Source organism: Leishmania donovani, chromosome 30 (assembly GCF_000227135.1).
Source record: "Leishmania donovani BPK282A1 complete genome, chromosome 30".
Classification (NCBI taxonomy): domain Eukaryota; phylum Euglenozoa; class Kinetoplastea; order Trypanosomatida; family Trypanosomatidae; genus Leishmania; species Leishmania donovani.
In genome coordinates, this window is record NC_018257.1 from 566,229 (window position 1) to 586,203 (window position 19,975).

A 19,975-nucleotide genomic window follows, 5' to 3' on the forward strand; every position below is an offset into this window, starting at 1 on the left:
AGGAGCTGGAAATGGCTCGATCCGCTTCCACGCCGCCGCAGCGATCACAGTCCCTCACAGAGTAGAGTCCGCTGCTCTCTCTTCCCCTCACACGCCACGTGCACGGCCTGCCAGACTTGGCGTGCGCCGTGTACTTCACAGTTTTGTTTCCGCCTGTCACTTCGTCGTCTTACTCTGCTTGCAAGGGCCAGGCGCATCGCAGCTGCACCAAAGCACCATCGAGCGGAATGCCGCGCGAGCGCCGCGTTGGAATGCCTTATTGAGATGGACAACGTGGCGTGCCGTGCAGTTGCACGCTGCGCGTGGTGCAACGCGCGCATCATGATTGCTGGCACGCGTGCCGCCGTCTGGGAACGTCATATGTTCGCCTCGCGCTCTTCCCCTCCCTGCTCTTCTGGCCTTCCTTCCCTTTCCGCTATCAGTGGTCCCCCTCTCGCTTGTCTTAGGTGCGTGCTCAGTGATGTGGCCGCTGCTTTGTTTCACGGCTGGTCAATGCCCGCCCTTGCGACGGTTGGGCACACCTCAGCGCGGAATCTCAGGGCTCGATGCCCTCTCTGCGGGGAAGCCCAGCAATCTCCTATCCCCTTGCCAACGCCGCACCACATCTGGCGGTGACACGGTCACGCACCCACGACGTGGGGTGGGGGTGGAGGTGAGAGCGATGTGTTGCTGCTGATGTCTGCGGTGGGAGACTGGATGGCGCTGCGTCGGAGCGGGCTGCGGCAGCGAGCACGTCTGCGCCGCCCACATGATGGACGAGGTGTGAGCGTGGCTGGAGGATATCCCACCCGGCCCTGGCACTGCCTCCTGGTGTGGGGAGCCTGCGCCACGGCGAGGGGGATGCGCCAGGAGGGGTGGCGGCCGGCGGAGCGGGTGGTTTGCAGAGCTGGAGTCAGCGGCCGTGCTTGTGTGCCTGGGTGGGCGCAGCGCTGTGACGCGTGTGCCCACCGCTGCCTCGTCCCGCGCGGTGTGACCTGCGGCATGTGACGGGGAGAGGTGGGGTCGTGCTGCGCGGCAGAGGATGGCCATTCTGGGGAGTACTAATGGCTTGCCGGCCACGTGTTTTTTTTTCGCGCTTCGCGTGGCTCGAAGCGAGCCGGCGTGCTCCGGCTCGAGTGGCGGCCGCGCCGCCACGTAGTGTTCAACGACACATCAGAGTGTCGCAGCTGCTGGTATTTCTACAGAGAGACAAGTGCACGAACAGCTTCACTGTTTTGGAGGGGGATCAGACATGCGAATGCGAAGCGCGCACTTCATGTGTCGAGAGTGTTGCGTGCTGTAAGCCTCTTCCGCACACGCACGTGCGGCGTGTGGACCGTGATGCACTATACCCCGCGGGCGTTAGCGTTGCGCTTATGAGGGAGGGACGTTCCTCACATGTTCCCCACACCCCTGATGTAGTCTGCATCTGTGTGCTTTTTTTTTCGTCTCTCCCTTTCCCTCTGACCCATTTCCTCAACACTGCGCCCCCACCACTGCGACCGCCAAACTCTCCGTCGCTCCATCGTTGTCTGCTTCGAGACGATAAAGACGTTGCACGCACCCCTGCTCCTCCTCCTGCACCCCCCCCCTCTCCGCAGCGAAAAAAGAACGGAAGGCGAACAGGAGGCGACGAAGGAACGCACACACGCACAGACGCACAGAGGCGGGAGAAGACGGGGCGCAAGAAGCACGCACACGAGAAGGCACACAGCAGCGTCACGTGCGCTGCCGTTTCGGGTGTGCTCTTCGGTACTTCTGCTGCCCCTTTGCTCTGTTGGTCATCTCCTCCCTTCTTACTCCTGGCTCTGCCTCTCCGGCCAATCCTCTGCGCGTCTGCGAGAACTGCGAGGGTGTATTCTCCTTCTGTCGTCGACGCCTCGCTTCCCTTTTCTGCTCCAGTGCGTTGATCGACGCTCTCTGGCGCTGTGGAGGATTCCGTGCCCTTGCTTTGCTCGGTCACACACTACTCTCTTTCTCTCCCCACGGACTCCTTCCGTGCCCTGTCGCTGCTTCCTGACGAGGGAGAGCGAGCGAGCGAGTGCGAGGACCCTGAGGGACACTCCTCCAGCGCGTCAAGTGGAATCTTCCCCTACCGCTCGAAAAACAAAGGGGGAGGGAGTAAGGCTAACGAAGAGAAAGGCGTGCGTGTTGCCGCAAAACACATAAAAAGCACTGCCCACCTGCGTGCGCATCAGCTTCGTCACCACAGACACAAGCACAGGCAGGGACACACGCGAGCAACTCCCTCCGCTCACCCACCCGCCTGTTCCCGTTGCCCAGGCTCCGTCTCCCCTCCGTCTCCGTCCTCTCCCCTCCGGCAAACCTCTTATTGGCCTACCAGTGTGTGCGTGTGTGTGTGTGTCGACGCGCGCTTGAGTTTCATTTGCCACCCCCTTTTTCAGCTCCCATTTCTTCCCCTCCTCACCATCCGAGGCCGTTCGTGTATCTGTGTGTGCGACGGAGGCCACGGCGACTGCGTTTCGACCACTTTTCTGCCACCGCATCCAACGCACCTCAGCTGGAAGGAGTAAGGAAACAAAGGGCAGGAAGACCTGCAAAGGGTGGCAGCAGCAGAAGAACCGCCGTAAGACACAGTCGTATTTGTCTTCTTTCTCTATTCACCCTCCTCCTCGCAAACTCGCTTCCCCTATTTCGTGCTTGGTTTTTCCTTTTCCGTTCTGCCGTCTGTAGCGTCGCCCTCAACGTTCTCTTCCTCATCCTGTCGACCTCCCTCAGCTTCCTTGTGCACTCTGTTTGCATTGTCGCCCTCTTTTTGCGTTTGCTTAACGTCGCCGTCTCCACCTCCTCTCTTGCTCTCCCCCGTGTTCGGTGGTGTCGCGCACGAGGCACTCGCTTTTCTGGCTTTTCTGGTTTCCTTTTCGCTCCCCACTTCCCTGTCCCAGTCGTCTTGTTTGTTTCTTCTCTGTTCTTTATTATCATTTTTTCTTCTCTCGCGTGCTCGCAGCATCGCGAGCGACGTCTGTATCCACTCATTGCCGTGTAGAAGGGCAGGCGGCAGTTGCAGCGACAGAAACACGCAAGGGCACCGAACAGAAGCGCCAAGGTTTTTGTGCTTCTCCCTTGAGGCTGCGTGTGTGTGTGTGTGTTTCCGTTGCCGTGTCTCCGAGTGCCCGAGTCGAGGCGTGAGCCCTGACCTGTCTCGAGAGCACTACAGTTGTGCGGCGCACCCATACTCAGCCGTACGCGGTGCCCACCCGCCCACTCATCCTTCACCCCACCACCGTAAAGCAGCAAGAGACAGCCTGATAGCACACCCGAAGTGGAAAGACATTTTTGATCAACTTTAGCGGCGGCAGACAGCAACAACAAAGCATCCCTCCAACCCACCCCTGAAACAACAACAGCATACCTCCTTTTCTGCTGTTTTTACGTGTTTCCGTGCTTCACTTTCTCTCTCTCTGCCTGGACTACTCCTCTTACCTCCCTTTAGGCTCTCGCTGTTCTCCGCGTCTCTTCTCTGTGTGGGTGCGTATCTGCGTAGTCGAGGAACGCTTTCGCATATTCTATCTGCATTGCAAGGGTCGACAACGGCATCATCTGAGAAGCGGCAGCAGGAAGCTCTACAAGGGACGGTAAAGGGCACGACAGGCAAGCTAGAGTCGTGCTGGGTTTGTTGTTGTGCTTCCGTGAGCTTAAGCCCGTTCGTGGTTGTTGTGTGTACTCTCCCCCTACTGCCTAGCTTGCTCTTTTCATTCAACTCCTCTCGTTTCTCTCTCTCCCTGTTTGTGTGTTTGGGGACATCCTGAGTGCTGGATTATCGCGCTCGCCTTTCCCAGCCGTGTTTCTCTTTGCGTTACGCGTTCGCGTCTGTCCTGATTTTTTTCGTGTTTGGTTTTCATTGTCGCGCGCCCTCGTCCTTTGTGTCTTTGTGTTGGCATTTTTGGTCTCTCATTGAACTCGTTTCTCGGTTTCTGCATAACCACCAACCTGCCGCTCTCTATCAATATATGCATGTGTCTCTGCACCTAAGTTGAAACCACACCGGACAAGAGAACAGAAACGCGCAAACAACAAGGAAAACAAGCAAAGGAACGCATAGAAATCGATAAGTAGTCAACTCCCAACATCTCTCTGTTTCCGTTTCTTTATCCAAGCACTTTTATGCTCTTGTTCGGTCGTTCCTGTTGTTTCGCTCAACTCTTCTTCAACTGTACTGTCTGCCACCCCTGCTCTCCCCTCGTCCCCCCTTCCTCCTCGCCTCACTACTTCGTATGCGGGTTCGTGGATTCCTTTTTCTTTCCTTTTTCTTTCATTTTTCGTGTTTTTCTTGTTTCGCTCGCTCACTGGTTTGTTTGCACGTGTCCCATTGAGCGTCTCCTCGCGCACCCCTTCTCTCTGATTCCATTCGTTTAGGTATTTTCCGGCAAAAGACACTGCCGCTGGCTGCGTGGCTCTCTGCCCCTTTCTGCGCAGACAACTCTCGCCTCCTCCTTCCCACATCCCTGGCTCGTCGTGCGTGGTGTCTCGACTCCGTGCCCCCTCCCCTTTGCCTTTCACTCGCTTTCTCTCTCGTGTGCATATACATACATATATATGTATATATATATATATTCGATTTCCAGGCAAACCGAGACCACGAACCGCGAGGAAAATCCAGCGAGCCGTCAGCAATAGCACGCGCACGTAGGCACCATCAAAGATAGCTGTGCAAGTATAACATTTTAAGGTTGTTTCCACCACCTCTCTTTGTGCTGCTGTGCTGTTCTTGTTTCCGATTTTTATTTGTCCTCTGAAGTGGTACGAAACGTTTTCTGAGCTTTCTTTTGTCCGTTCATTTGTGATGTTTATATTCCTTCCGTATTTTGCAATCGAACGCGTGCCGACCACACCAAAAAAAGCGTGTCTCTCCGCTGTCCGCCTCTTCCCTCTCGGCCCCCACTCTTTCTCGGCAGGTGAAGTGTTTCCTCTTTCTTTTTTCCTTTTGCGTGTGATCGTGTGCGTGTGTGTGGCAGAGGAGGGTAAGCGTGCGTCCCTCTGGCTGTTCTCTTCACTTCCACCCACCCACCCACCGTCAGATTCTCCAGTGCAACCACCGCGCAAGTGACGCGATTTCACGTTAGTCTGGACTGGCTGGCGTCCTTTCTCCCTCGCGCTCTCTCTCGTTTCTTGTTTTTGTTTTCGCTTTGCGGTTCTTCCTGTCTTCAGTCTGTTTTTTGCAGTCATCTATCTTCCCCTGCGCGCCTCGGCGTCTGCGGGTGTGCTGTTCTCCTCCAGCGCAGCATCACAGCCACGGCTCACGCCTTGGATCAGCGTAAGAGCAATATCAGAAGGCTACACACAGGCATAGACAAAGGAAGCGTACGCACTAACCCTGACAGCGCAGAATCCACTTGCCGATCGCAGCAGTAGACCCTTTTCTTCGCCTCACAGCATTTTGTTTGCCCCCCTTGTACGAGTGCCTACGGTGATTTGCACCGGCATCTCGTTCTGTGCGCTTGTGCGTGCGCATACGAACGCGAGCACGTCTGGGCTTCGCGTAGGGGCGAGACTTTTGATTCGGCTCTATTTGCAAATCACCCAACCGTTTGGCCGCGCCAATCTCCAAGATGATGCACATCGCCCCTCTGACACTCACAGCGCAGCTGTGCTACCTCATTGCTGGCACGGTGGTGTGCGTCTTCTTTACCGTCTTTGGTTACCTGGTGTGGCGTACGCAGGGCTATTACGAGCTTACACCTGAAGGGCAGCGACGAAGCGCCGGCTTTACGCCGAACGGTATCGCCGGTGTCACGGGCTTCTTCACGTTCGCCGGCCTCGCTGTGGCGCTTCTCATCGAGACGACGCTCTTCTACGTGCGCTACGCCTTCCACCCATCCCACAAGGGCCGCTACTGGGCGATGCACCGGTATGCCTCCGTGATCCTTCAGGCAGCTCTGGGTATCCTCTACGTGGCGACTGGTGTGACGCTCCTCGTCGAGTGGGGCGGCAATCCTGCACAGTGCGCTTTCATCTTCTGCTTGGGAGTCGACAAGTACCCGGAGGCGCCTCGAACGCGCGGTGAGGACTTCAATGTTACTCTCTCCGTGATCACCTTCTTCGTCCTGGTGCCTGCAGGGCTGGTGCTGCTGTACCGCGTCTTCACTACTGTCATGCTGCAGAGGACCGCGAAGGTGGTGCGCGAGCGTGACGCGGCGAGCGTGGCAGCCGGCGCGCAAGCGTCCAGCAGCGCCTCCGGCCAGTCCACCGGCGAAGAGACGCCCTCGCCGGGAAGGGGTCGTGGTGCGATTGCTGCGGTCGCGACGGAGGCGAACCCAATGGCGAAGTCGGAGCGCATGTGGCCATTTCAGGCGAGATCGAGGGTGAAGCAGGTGTGCCGCCTTGTCGGCGTGCTGATTGGCATCCTGGTGTGCGCCATTCTCTCCTTCTGGCTGCCAAATGACTCGCGCCGCTTCAACTCCCACCGTATCGCCTCCTTCGCTCGCAATGGCATCTCGCGGGAGAGACGCACTACTAACATGACTGTGCCGGAGATGCCGGACGCGTGGCTCCGCACCGGCCAGATCCGCTTCTCTGATGACCTGACGCTGAAGCTGTTCCCGGGCAACGTCTTCTTCTACGCGTACCTGCTGACGACGGCGATCGTTGTGTTGGTGCTGCGGCTGACGCAGCGCGGGCGGTACTGGGTGCAGCGCCGCATTCCGCTGTGCGCGTGCTTCACATATGGCGAGGCCGCTTTTGTCGCCGCCACGGCGCTGCTGTCGGTCATGTTCTTCATCTACTGGCTGCACGACCACAACTACAAGCAGACCTGGACTGTGACAGCGAATGAGAGTGCACAGATTGAGGCGCCGGAGCGGTGGGCCCGCGGGCTGGGCCAGCTGGCCATCCTGTTCCTTTCGCTGCTGTTGCTGCCGGTGAGCCGTCAGTCGGTGGTGGTCAGCGTGCTTGGTGTGTCGCGGGATGGCATGTTGTGGTTCCACCGCGCTGTCGGCTACGCCATGCTGGCGGCCACGGTCGGCCACATCGTGGCCTTCTATGTGTCCTACGCCAGTTTTGGGTATCTCATGCAGAACCTGAACACCGTCACCAATCGCGTGTGCAAGAAGGGTGTTTACGACGACTACACCGTTTTGGTCGTGACGTGGACAACGTGGTTCCTGCTGATCTCCATGGGCATCTTCGCCTTCAATCTGGTGCGCCGCCGCCACTACGAGCTGTTCTACTACACGCACCTCGCCGCGACGTACATGACGCTACCCGCCATGGTCTTCCACGCCTCTGCTGGCTGGATGTACCTGCTCCCCGGCATGACGGTGTTCCTGTCTGACCAGCTGGTGCGTCTGTGGCAGCGGTCCGCCGTGGTGCGCGTCGTGCGCGCGCGCGTGATCGGCGACGACACGACGGAGCTGGCCTTCTCTGTGCCCGGGCGACGGGACATGCGGCACGTGCACCCGGGGCAGTACGTGCTGGTGTGCGTGCCGGAGCTGACGGCGCTGCAGTGGCACCCCTTCACTCTGATCAACGTCGTGGACGAGGAGTCGGCTGCCGTCGGAAGCTCGAAGGCGAGCACGACGGGGACCGTGTTCTACGTGCACGTCAAGTCGATGGGGCCGAAGACGTGGACGGGGCGGCTGTACGACCTAGTGAGCCGCGGCGAAGAGATCACGATGGCTGTGGAGGGGCCTTGTGGGACGCCGGTGGACTACCGCCACTATGACAATATTGTTCTGGTTGCCGGTGGCATCGGCGCGACGCCGTGCGTATCGATCCTCGGGTCGCTGCTGCGCCAGTGCCACGCTCTCGGCCACAGTGGCGCTAGCCCACGTGTGGATTTCATTTGGTCTACTCGCTCTGCGCGTCACGTGAAGGCTGTAGCAGACATGCTGCAGCTGCCGATGCGGTGTGGCGACGTGGTTCGTCAGCCTGCAACCCGTTCGGCGTTGAAGAAGATCGACACGTGTGCGGCCCCCGACGACATCACCAAAGATGCCAGACTGAATACCGAGATCATCCAGCCCGCCGACTCCCTGGAGCAGGACGAGCCGCTAAATGATGAACTCAGTGCGGTGAACGAGGTCGTCCGCATTGCTGACGACGCAGCGCAAAACGTTTTCATCGACGTCTACGTCACTCGTAAGACGGAGCAGCGGCATTTTTCCAACGGAGATGCGTGCCTGGGCGAGCAGTGCCCATCAAAGGCCCTCCTCTCGGCAAGGAAAGGCTTTGTGGAGCTGGATGGCAAACCGCTTAGTTGCGCGGGTGCCATTGAGAATGCCCAAAATGCTGTGGACAGCGCCTCTCCTTGGAAGCAGAAGGCAGCGGCGGCGATGACGCCCGGGCTGCATGGCAAGGCTGACGATGCGGGAGAAGCGGAGGAGATGGTGTTCTCCAATGCGTCTATGGGCAGTGAAAGCGAAGGCTTTGATTCGGCGAGCGCCGATGGCTGTGAGGATGGCATCGAAGGCGCTTCCGAGTCGACTGCGCATAAAAAGGAGCGGAAAACTGTTGTCGACACTGCATCTGCTACGGATCAGGAAGGTGCCTTGGTGTCAAATGGTCTTTCCAAGTGGTCGTCGAGCTCTGTTATGAAGTCGGGCGAGCGCCTGCATGACAACAGCGAGAGCAGCGGCAGCGGGTGTGTGGCGGTGAAGGTGCACCTGGGGCGCCCCGATGTCGATCGCCTCATCCGCGAGGCACTCAAGCAGCCTGGATCTGGCGTCCATAAATCCTCGAGACTGGACAGGGCCCGCACGTTGTTGTTTGTGTGCGGTCCGAACTCGCTCGTTCGCCAGGTCACGTCCTCAGGGGCGCAGCTCGGTGTGGCGGTGCACAAGGAAGAATTCCTCTTCTAGGTTTCTCTCATGTGCGTGCCTGCGTGCTCCCTCCGTCGCCCCGTCAATCTCTAATGCTGGTCTTCCGTCTCGCGAACGCTTCCTCGCTAACTTTTGTTGGCGACTTGCCGCTGCGCTATCAAGATAGGCAGAGGGAGAGAGTCATGTACAGCACCTCCTCCCCCAACTCCTCCATCTGTTCGTGAAAACACGCACGTGCTTGGGCGGATGCGTGCTCCTCAAGCTGCGTGGGGCTTTCGCCGCACACGGCGATGCTCCAGAGGCACTTTGCGTGCACATGTCTGTGTTTTAGAGTGAAGGTGGCAATGCATGTCTGCCCTCTCTCTCTGCCAGAGACGGGGAGAGAGAGGTGGCGTGGTGGTCTGCGATGATGACAAGAATGAGTTATGCTGGCGGCGCTGGGCGATGGCTGTGATGGTGGCTGCGAGACACGTTTTCGTCGCTGCAACTGCTGCTGGTGCTCCTAGGGTCAGACCCCCACCCACCTCTCACTTGTATCGTTTCCCTCTACTGCATGCGGTCTCCTTTTTTCTTTCTGATACGTGGAGGTAGCACACATCAGATACACTATGGAGGGATGGGAGGGGCGCGCTCTTTCTTTTTGGATGCGCTCGCCGCTCTGTCGCGCCCCTTGTTTCCCCTGTTGACCTTTTTTGCCTGCTCAACCTCCCGACTGCGTGCGGTGCAGACGCTGATACAATGAAGTGGGTCCGAATGCCCGGCCAAGCAATGCCGAGCTACTCATTTCGCTTGTATCGCTCGTTCCCGTCTCTGGCATCGATAGGGAGAATAGTGGAGCATGAGGGCGCTTCTTCTCCCCACCTCGTTTCTGTTTTTCTTTTCTGTGTTGATGGCCTCGAACTGGAAAAGGAACACGGCAGCTGAACTGTTGAACAGGGCGAGCTAAGATCAACTGCCTCACCCTCTGCCGAGTTGCTTCATCAGTCTCACGCAGACACACCGGTCATGTATGTGTGCGGCAAGCGCACACTCACACCCAAACAGCGATGCAAAAGAAAAGGCGCCCACGTGTGTGTGTGCGTGTGTCTGTGCGCTCGTCTCTTCTCTTTTATGTGTATATATGTGTTTCTTTACGCGAGAGGCAGTCGAAGGAGGCGAGACGCAGAGTGGGGGAGTGGGGGGAGACAAGAGTGCGCGAGAAGTGGCGATGATCTGCGAATACTCCCTTTCGTTTCGTTCCTCGTTTGTGTGCGGGTGGGTGGGCTGCGGTGCACGCCCGCTATCCGCTGCTGGCTCTGTGCCCCCCCCCCCTCGCCTTCTGCCTCCTTGTGGTGCTGCGTTTCCTTTTATTCCTTTTTTTGCCCCCCCCCCCTTCCCCTCCCCGCTTTGGTGCTCCCACGCGTGCATGTGCACATATGTGTGTGGCCTGTGGCTCTCGCCTCTTCCTTCCCTTTGAACTTCAGATTTCTCTTGCTTTCGCAAGTGGATCGTGGAGGCTTAGGGGTCTGTGCATGTGCGTGTGTGTGGGGGGCGAGGGCGTTGGTCTCTCTCTTTGCCCCCTCGTATGCTCTCCGGCTAGCAGCATCCCGTCCCGCCTTCTTCACGGGCTTCCTTTTTGGCCGTCGTTCTTGAGAAAAAGAGAAGCCCCACGCCGACCAGCCACGCAGCTACTCAGCAACCACACACGCACACACGTAAACGAAGAGGGTGGCATCACAGCGAAACAGCACCGACGGTAACAACAGAGCCGCTCGAGCCTGAAGCAGTAGAGAGGCCTTCAGCAAATCATGGTATAATCGCATATAAAGAACTAATGAAGGAAGACGCCGAATACTTTCTGTGCACGTGTTGGGATGAGTGTGGGTGTGCGCGAGCTTGGGAGTTGTACGACACTGCTAGGGTGGCATCACGAGGCTCAACATGAGAAGCGGGGCTGGGTGGACATCTTTTTTTTTTTCCTCTGCGCCACCACTGCTTCCTTTGTGCATGTGCGTGAACGTGCCTCGTTGCTTCGCTGTGTGTCCTCCTCCTACACCGCCGCAACAGCCTCTTTCCTTCCTACGGTCACCCCCTTAGCACTACGAACGGCTTCGCGTCTCCGTAACCTGCCGCGGAGGCAGCGATGTGATTTCCTTTTGCGAATGTATTCTGTGGCTGAGCGGGCATGTGCGCATCGTCCGCGTCCGTCGAGGTATGAGCGGAGTCGGCGAGAGAGATGGTAAGCGAGAGAGAAGGAGCACATAAAGAAGAAAGCTGTAGAGGCATCGCCACCGCTGAAGAGTGGGCGCGCTCTCGGTCAGCGCACCACCCCACGCTACCGCGTTATGTCTTTGTGTGCGTGTATCCGATAGGGCCTGCGCTTCTAGCCGTTGCCGTTTATCGCGGATGGCGCCACGTCAGCGGGCCTGAAAGCGAGCGCTTTCTGTGCGGCGTGCCCCTTCTGCTGCCATGGTGTGCATCGATTCAGCGTCGCGATCGCCTCGAATACAAATGCGGCACAGAAACGTTTTCACATGCGCGCAACTCCGCAAGCGAAGAGAAAAACACCATGTGAGGGGGAAAGAAGAAGGCGCTCGTGGCGGCAACTGGCATCGCCCCTCTCTCTTTGCTGGCGCGTGCGGGGAGCACCTCAGTGTCGCCGAACGAAAAAAGAAAAAGCGACGGGGCTCTCCCTATATGCGTGCATTATGTTCCCTGTGGAATGTGCGCTGGGGGAGGGCGCAGGAGGATGTGCGTGTGTGGTGGAGGTGTTGGTGGAGTGGGGCATGACTCGAGGGGGCTGGGCACTTCCGATGCCATCGATCGCCTCATTGCTTCTCTCCCTCACTTTTCTTCTCTTCCATTCGCCTTTTCTCTCTCTCGGTGGGTGCTCACGATCACTTGTAAACGTGTACAGATGCGATGATCGCAGGCCGCGCCGTAGCTCTCGCCGTCCTTTTGCAGAGGGGTTTGCCATCTCTGGCCACTGCCCTGCACCGGTTTGGTGCCCGTGCTCGGCGTACGCTGGCCACTACTTGAAGCACACTGAGGGCGAGTGGTCGAAAACATGCGCACCGCCCACCCTCTGCGGTGCCTTCGCCGATGCCACTTTGTTCTTGCTCGCCGTGGTCACGGCGGCACGGCGCAGATGCAGCGGGAACTGAAGAGGCTTGCGTTGTTGGAGGAGTTCATCACGCAGCCCGCGGAGACGCGCGCACAACAAGCGCCGGCGACGACGGCCGCATGCACCGCAGCGTACTTGCGTGAGCTTCCACAGCGGGTGGAACAGATGCGCGGCATTGCTGCCACAGCAAACGGCGACCAAGCACTCCCGGAGCACGGCGTTGCCGGAACTTCTGCCTCGGCCACTTTGCTCACCGAACATGAGGAGAGCAGGAGACCTTCGGGCGAGGTCAGCGCGCCACAGGTAAGCACTCTTTCGCAGTTTCTCTCTGCTTGCAAGGAGCATCGCGTCCGGTACAGCTCCTCGGCTGATCCTGCTTTACGGAAGCAGGGTCGCGACGTGTTCCGTAGTTTCTGGAGCCGGCATGCAAGCAGTGCGGTAGCCTGCTGCTACGAGAGTGTCCGTGACCTTGGCTTCGTGGCGGACATCGGGCTCGCTGATACCGGTCTGCACCTTGGCATGCGCGACATGCGAGGCATGCTGCGCGTGCTGCAGACGAACCACGCAGCTGCCTCGAGCCTCGACACCACCCGCGTTCTCGGCTACCTTGCGCGCGAGCTGCAGTACTGGGAGTCCCGAAAAGACAGCGAGAGCGATGGAAGCACAGCACCCGCGCCTGTGAGTCTCATGGCGTTCCGCGCGGCTCTCACAGACGTCGCGCTCGGCCGGCTCGCATCCATTTTTGTTCAGCAGCGTCATTGTGCGGAGAGCTTCACACGACCACGCGTGAAGGCGGCAGCGAATGTGCCGGCGTCAGACGACTCCGTCTTTCCGCCTGCGCAAGCTTCCGGCGCTGATGCAGTGTGGGGACTGGAGGCGCTCTCCGTCTTGCATGCCCGCGACGCCACGGAGGGCGTCCTGGAAGATGTGTGGACTGGCAAGCAGCTCTGCCTACTGCGCCAGCAGCGCGAGCCTGCGCACCTTCGATCTACGCCAGCGTTTCCGGATGTGCCGAGCGCAACGGTGCCAATGAGTGCTCTTGCAACCGAAGTTCAGCATCTGCTCGTGTCGGAGCTGTTTCGTGTCGTCGCAGCACGCCGGCGCGACCTCCGCATGACGGACATCGTTCACGCCTACGCCTTGCTGCGCGTGCATCTGCGGCTCTTGTGGCCGCCGTACGGGAGACAGCCGCCGCCGCAACCCTCGCGTGCGGCGCGGCACCACAGCCGCGGCTGCGCGTCTGTGGAAAGGGATCGGTCGCATGCTGCGTCGACCTCGGCCCCTGCGACTGCTCAGCGACGCCCGCTTTGGTACGAAAAAGACACGCTCTTCCGCGTCACCTGGGGCCTCGCCGTCGCCCTGGCCAGCAAGGATCGCGTTTTTATCAGCGGCTATCATTTTGTCAAGATCGTCGCCGTGCTGGCGAAGCTGCCAGCGTTTGTGCTCTCGCAGGAGCCGCACGTGAAGACGGAGCTGCGCCGTTTCGAATTGCCACACAGAGGCGTCGCGTTTAGAAGGGATGCCGCCGAAGACGACGCAGTGTCGCGTTTTGTGTGCGCCACCATTGCGGCTGAGGTGATACGCCAGGAGATGGCAGTGGAGGCCGGCTCGAAGCCGCCCACGGCGGTAGCGCTGCACCCGAGCGATTTCTGGCGCTTCATAGTTGCCAAGGCGTGCGTATTTATGCCGAGTCTGCCGCCTGAGCAGCGTCGGATTGTATGTCGCAGTCTCCACCTCGCCATCACTGAGAAGCGGGCCCACCTGCTTCCCCTCCATGCTAGCGCCACCGCTCGCTCGGCACCAGTGCTGCAGTCAGCGCGGCGAGTTCGCAGCGATAGCATCGGGAGGCAGTTTGGGTCGAGGACCGTCTCGCCAGATGGCAGCGGCGCCGCCTCCGCTTCAGAGATCCTTCGCCCGCTGGTGGAGGAAATGGAGGACTATCCCGAGCCTTACGAGGCGTGTATAAAAGACCATCGACCACGTTCGCCGCCGCCCCGCGTAGCACCGAGACGGCGACCACAGTGGCAGCGATGACAAAATACGAGAGCCACTCGGTCGCTGCTCTCTCTCTCTGGTGCGCGCGCCTTGCTGTCGACGTGCAGCGGTTTGCGCTGCTTGTCTCTCTAAAGAAGGCTGTTTCGCGCACGAGGCAGAGGGAGGAGGGGGGGGGTAGCAACCATGTGGGTCTGTCACCGGACGGGGTACTGTTATGCCTCTCCTACGGTGCTGCCCCTCATCCGCCCTTCTTTGTCTCTCCTGGCGTCAAACGCCATCATCACACACGGAAACGGAGGACTGAGGTGGTATGAGCCCAGCGCATGGGTATGCACGCGCACGACGAAAGTGGGAAGGGGAGCTTCTTCCTGTGATTTCGCAAAGAGGTACACATGTGTGTGTTGCGGGGGGAGGGGGGCGAATCCCGCGGCGCACCACGGCACCACCACCGACAGAGGCGCCAGCCATGCGGCACATGCACTTCTCCTCTCTTGGAATTCCACCTCGCCGTTTCCTTGTTCTGCGTCGCACATGCCCCGATCCCCCTTTCTTCTTCTCGCTCATCTCTTCATTGGCATGATCGTAGGCTTGTTTGTTGTCCGTGGTCTGCTGTCGTGCACGTACGTGCGCGCATCGGCACACGTATACCCACACGTCGTTTCGCTCACTGCGGTCTGCTGGAGATAGTCAAGGGCGGAGGCCCACTTAGTTGCGTATAAAGCAACCGCACAAAGACCTCTTAGAACCCCTCCCGAAACGAAAAGGAGAGTGGGGCGGGTCATCCATTATCGCACTGAAGGCAAGCGGCGCGTAATTCACTGCACCCAACGCGCATCTTCCCTCTGTTCATCAGACGTGCGCCGCGGGTGGTGTGCGGTAGTTTGTTTTGGACCGTGGCAAGCGCGCACGTTCGAGGTATTCCCTCTTTAGCTTCTCCTCGCTCTTTAGGACCCTATTCAGCGCGCTCCTTCGGTGGTCTGGTCACCTCCCACCTCAAAGGCGCGCGTCTGTTTCTCTCTCAAGGCGCCCACCCTCTAGGTCTGCCATCGACTAGCCCATCCGCCCTCGCCTTGCTGGTTGCCCTTGCTTATTTAGCGTTGATAGCCCTTTCATGTGCTTTACCATTGTCACGGGAAATGCTGCGCTGCTTCAACGGATCGATGCTGCGCCCCACGCGCGGCGCCGCTTCTCTGGCGACTGCGACTGCCCCCGCTGCCATAGCGCTGCCGGCTCGTCAGTTCCATAGCGTGTACGGCATTATTGGCTCCTGCCTCATGTGCGGCGCCTGCATGCTGTGCTTCGGCTCCTGGGCAAACAACTACTGCAACGTGAAGAAGTACGGCCGCTGGCGCTTTCGAAACTCGATCGATGATGTCATCATGGTCTCCGACTTCCGTGGCGCGCGCTACTTCGGGGCCTTCCTCGGCTTTCTCTTTTGGTGGTTTGTCGTAGGCCCGCAGAAGTACCGCTGGAACAGCAACTTGGCCGACATTCCCGGCAACACACGCATCGGGCCCTTCTAAACGCCCACGCCGATAGACAGTAGTCGCTGTCGACGGACCGAGGCAACGAAAACGAGAATGGCCTTGCCGGTGAGATGCGGAAAGGGGGAGGAGCCGGGTTCAGCGCGCGCCTGCACGGTAGCGGAGAAGGGCTGGCGTCTCCTTGCTTGTGCGAGTCCACCAGAGGCGGTCGGGGCTGCAGCTGCACACTTAAGCTGTGCATCCTCTCTTGGCTTACTAATGTCCCTCTCCTCCCCGTCTTCCGTGGGAGGCCCTGCTACACATATATGTACATATATGCGTATATGCATATATATATATATATATAATATGTATGCACGTGTATGTCTTTTGACTCCACCTATCAGCAGTGCTGAATCGGCCGTTTGTCGCTGCGCTGTTTGTACTTGCCTGTGTGGAGTAGGAACGGCGTTACTTTCGCCCCTTCTCTGGCGCCCCTCGGACAGCAGCAGATGCGTACGTACGTTTACGTGAAGGCAGAGGAAGGGAAGGGGGGGGGTGACGGCATCCGCAGCGTATTTTGCTCGTGTGTGTGTGTGTGTCGTCTCGCACATGCATGGCGTGTGCTGCTTCCGTCTGGTGGCCGTTTTTTTTTTTCGGACGCCACTCATCATCTCCGTCTCGAGGGCGGGACACCGAAAAGGAGGTTCAGCGACGAACAACGGAAAGACAAAGAGAAAGCGAACTTCTGTGGCAAGACAACATCGCCGGCGACTGGGAGGGGAGGGGATGTGTTGGGGGGCTGAGGAGGACGCGGCACGAAAGAGATGAAATTCGGCATGTGGATCTCCGCCTTCGCTTGCGCCCCGGCGTCTGCATTGTTCGTATTGTGCATCCGATGGGGATGCGCAGTGGAGGAAGAGGTTCACACAGGCAGCGCCGTGTCAGTGTCCCTTGCGCCACGTCTGCCACTTCTCTCTCGTCGTCTTGCGCGATGGGCTGGCCTGCCCCACCCTCTTCGTGCAATGGACTCGCATCCGCCAATGCGTCCGCGTGGTATCGCTTGTCCAGGCGCGCCACCCCTATGACTACACCGACCCCCTCTCGGGCCCCCTCCTTCCTCGCCTCCGTGTGCCTTGGACTTGCTCAATCGCACACGCGATTCTCCGCTACACACACACAAACATACACACCAACCTTGGCGCGCACAATGCGATCGTGGGCGACCCCTCCCCGCTTACATCCTATCGCGCACGCACTCGCACAGCACCAGTGGGACTGTCCGACGCGGCCCACTCCCATCCTCCCTGTTTTGTTTGCGCTCTTACCTCACCTTTAGCTCTCAAGCGATGGCTTCTGCAGTAGCCGATGTCAACGCCTCGGCGAAGCAGATGACGGACAAGGAGATCACCCGCCATCGCGTCATGGCTCGCCTGAGTGAAATCCGCACGCAGCCCCTGAAGCAGCTGCCCATGACCGTCTTCATGATGTGGATGGTGGGCAATGAGGTCAGCATCTTCTCGATCATGTTTGTCGGCATGGCCGTTGTGAACCCGCTGCAGTCTATTCTGAGTGCTGGCAAGCTGTTCGCTGACTTCGAAGAGGACACAAAGACCGACCGGCAGATTCGATCGGCCGTGAATCAGGCCCGCTGGATCTACATTGGCTGCTGCCTCATCGCCTTTTTGGTGGCACTTGTGAAGCTGAACTGGATGGAGCTGCTGCCGGTGAGCTCCATGGACTGGATGGACAACACGCCGCCGACATACCAGGAGCTCAGCAGCGGTGCCTTCTACCGTTGAGCTCTCGCGGATTATCTGACGGACGCAGCGTGAACATGCGCACGGAGCGAAGGGATCAGCGACGCTGTACCTTGATGTGTGCACGTGTGTTCTCACTCGCTCTTCCTCTTGTGCGCCGCTTCGGACTGCATGTGCCGGCGCCATGTGAAGAGCGGCGTGCTGCTCTTTCGTGCTATGCGTGTGTGGTGGTGGCGTCCACGCTGTCTCGCCTGCCGGTGCCGCTGTGGGCTGCCGTGTCTGTTCTAATAGCCGTTGTGTGTGTGTGTGTGTGTCTGCCCGTGTGTGAGAGGTAAGCGGATGTGTGGATGATGGGCTATGGAAGCCGTCGAGAGGCGTAGGGCATCTGCAGTGGCCCGGTGCCAAGGTCAGACACGGAGGGAGTTAGCCGGAGAGGGCCCGGGTCTCGAGCTGGCGGTATGATGGTTGCGCTCTGCGGCCTCCAGCACCGTCATCGATTGGCCAGTCCAGGTCCTCCGTCTTTTGTGATCGCGCTTGGGGATGCTGCGAATCCGCTGGCCACGGTGTGGGTGTGACTGTGTGCGCCTTTGGTGCTTATATCGTTGTGTGCGGTTCACGGGCCCGCTTGTTTTGGATTCGGAAATGGACAACACGAAGACATCCGCCTGGCGTGCCGGTGCGTAGCGGGGCGAGGACGGGCGGCGTGGCACAAAAGGACGTCGGCGCGCTTTGCCCTTTTGAGGGGCGCTGTTTTGTCGATATCCGCGAGGCGCCGCTGCCCGTGTTGGCATGCGGTGCGGGCCCTTGAAAGCCGAGGTCATCTGCTTGCGCGTGAGGCACAATGTGGGCTATGCGCTGGCTTGTAGACTGTGCTTTCCCCATCTGCTTCTCGCTGCCGTCACTCTCTGTCCCCTCATCCTTGATTTCTGCTAATGCTGATGTTTTCTTGCAAGTCCTTCCACACAGGATCCCTCAAGGAGAGCGAGACGCCGCACTCCGCCCTCAGAGCCCACCGGCAGCGCCCCGCTCCGTCGTATCAAGAGTATCGCCGGCCCTTGCAGCACCATCCTGCGTAGGACCACACGCTCTCTTTTCGAATCTCCCCCTTTGCCGCGTCATGCGAGCGCACGCCTTCTTGCGCTGCGCCGCCAGGGTGATGGCTCCAGGGGCAGCCACATGCACCTCCTCCGTCTCTTCCTCGCCCTCACCCTCGTCGTATTCCGCAGCGTCTGCCCACAGCACCATGCACGCGTTTCGCACGCGTGACATTACGCTGCGTGTGCCCAGCAAAGACAAGCTTCTGCGCTTCTCCTTTTGCTCTGCCCGCCATCTCCTGGCTGAGACGATCCGTCGGCACGACCTCCTGCGGAGCACCAGGGCTCATGTGGGCTTCTTGCAGCTCCTCGGAACACAGATCACGTTTGCAAACCTGCTTGCCTCCGCACTAGAGGGCGAGGAGCGAGTGGAAGCTCGATTCACCGCGGAAGAGGCCACCATCTTGACGGAGGCGCTGGCGCTGGGGGAGTGTCGGTGCTACCTGCGACCCGAGTACAATGCGCAGCTGGCGGAATGTGGTCTTCCGACGTTCCCGCTGCGCGTGAACCGTATCCTGTATCGCCAGGAGAAGCCTTTTTCGTCGGTCGTGCACGCCGATCTGGCCGAGCTCCTTCAGCCCCCTTGTGGCGTCGCCTCCAACTCCGCTGCTGCTGCCACTGGCGCAAACGAAGCCAGCGATGCACCGTTCTCCTTGTATCTGCCTGGCACGGAGAGGCGGGTGCCGCTGGAGGCGTGGAAGAGCTTCTTCTCCTACAACAGCAGCCTGCACGCCTACAACTACCTGCGCCGGTCCGACGGCAGCGTCCCGGCGGTGTGGCTGCAGTCCCGGGTCGACGCGGCCAGGCTTATGGACCACGGATTCTTGAACGCGGACGGCACTGCTGCAGCTGCTGCATGGAAGCGTGGCGAGGCGTGCAGTGACGAGGACGAAGAGAAGAAGGCGCAAGATATCCGGCGAGCTCTTCTGCATGCAATCCCATTCAGCTTTGGTGTGGTGGTGACGCCGCTGGCTGCTGGCGTTGCGGTAGACCAACGTGTGAACCAGCTGAACCGTGTAGTGATGGAGTCCGCCGCGCTGCTGAGCGCATCGCCAGGCGGCGGCGCAACGGTCACCTCGGCTCTGCAGCCGCTTCTAGATCGATGCGCAGAGAAGCACACTGCGTGCCAGCACATCCTGTCTCTGGTTTCTGGCGACCACGATGGTGCCTATCAAGCCGCGGTGGCGGCTCGGCAGTACAACGACGATCCGGCGCAGGTGGCTGCGGTGGTGGACCCGATACGGCGAGCGCTGGGGGTGCAGGACTTTGTGGTCCCCCTTGCGGCAGCGGAAGCGGCGCGGACGGGGTTGGACTTTTTTTGCCGCTGCTCGAAGCAGAACGTCCTGGAGTCCCTCGTCTCCGCGCCCCCTCGTGCGCTGGAGTCGCTGAAGGGGAGCGGCAACACAGTTCACTGCTCCTTTTGTGGAAGACGGTACAAGCTCGCCGGCGCAGAGTGGCAGGAGCTGGAAATGGCTCGATCCGCTTCCACGCCGCCGCAGCGATCACAGTCCCTCACAGAGTAGAGTCCGCTGCTCTCTCTTCCCCTCACACGCCACGTGCACGGCCTGCCAGACTTGGCGTGCGCCGTGTACTTCACAGTTTTGTTTCCGCCTGTCACTTCGTCGTCTTACTCTGCTTGCAAGGGCCAGGCGCATCGCAGCTGCACCAAAGCACCATCGAGCGGAATGCCGCGCGAGCGCCGCGTTGGAATGCCTTATTGAGATGGACAACGTGGCGTGCCGTGCAGTTGCACGCTGCGCGTGGTGCAACGCGCGCATCATGATTGCTGGCACGCGTGCCGCCG

The 19,975-nt window shown here is 59.5% G+C and overlaps 5 protein-coding genes across 5 annotated transcripts; all 5 read left to right on the forward strand.

Annotated features, from left to right (window-relative positions):
* Nucleotides 1-5,840: 5,840 nt before the first annotated feature.
* Nucleotides 5,841-8,795, forward strand: LDBPK_301630 (ferric reductase, putative; the record flags this gene model as incomplete). Its single annotated transcript, XM_003862827.1, has 1 exon — nt 5,841-8,795. The coding sequence occupies one exon, from the start codon at nt 5,841-5,843 to the stop codon at nt 8,793-8,795; it is 2,955 nt and encodes a 984-aa protein (XP_003862875.1).
* Nucleotides 8,796-11,802: 3,007 nt separating this feature from the next.
* Nucleotides 11,803-13,893, forward strand: LDBPK_301640 (hypothetical protein, conserved; the record flags this gene model as incomplete). Its single annotated transcript, XM_003862828.1, has 1 exon — nt 11,803-13,893. One exon carries the CDS (start codon nt 11,803-11,805, stop codon nt 13,891-13,893), a length of 2,091 nt encoding a protein of 696 aa, XP_003862876.1.
* Nucleotides 13,894-14,990: 1,097 nt separating this feature from the next.
* Nucleotides 14,991-15,377, forward strand: LDBPK_301650 (hypothetical protein, conserved; the record flags this gene model as incomplete). Its single annotated transcript, XM_003862829.1, has 1 exon — nt 14,991-15,377. The coding sequence occupies one exon, from the start codon at nt 14,991-14,993 to the stop codon at nt 15,375-15,377; it is 387 nt and encodes a 128-aa protein (XP_003862877.1).
* Nucleotides 15,378-16,666: 1,289 nt separating this feature from the next.
* LDBPK_301660 (hypothetical protein, conserved) lies at nt 16,667-17,119 on the forward strand (the record flags this gene model as incomplete). The annotated part of the gene is made up of 1 exon (XM_003862830.1): nt 16,667-17,119. The coding sequence occupies one exon, from the start codon at nt 16,667-16,669 to the stop codon at nt 17,117-17,119; it is 453 nt and encodes a 150-aa protein (XP_003862878.1).
* A 1,201-nt stretch (nt 17,120-18,320) lies between these two features.
* Nucleotides 18,321-19,694, forward strand: LDBPK_301670 (hypothetical protein, conserved; the record flags this gene model as incomplete). Its single annotated transcript, XM_003862831.1, has 1 exon — nt 18,321-19,694. One exon carries the CDS (start codon nt 18,321-18,323, stop codon nt 19,692-19,694), a length of 1,374 nt encoding a protein of 457 aa, XP_003862879.1.
* Nucleotides 19,695-19,975: the final 281 nt, after the last annotated feature.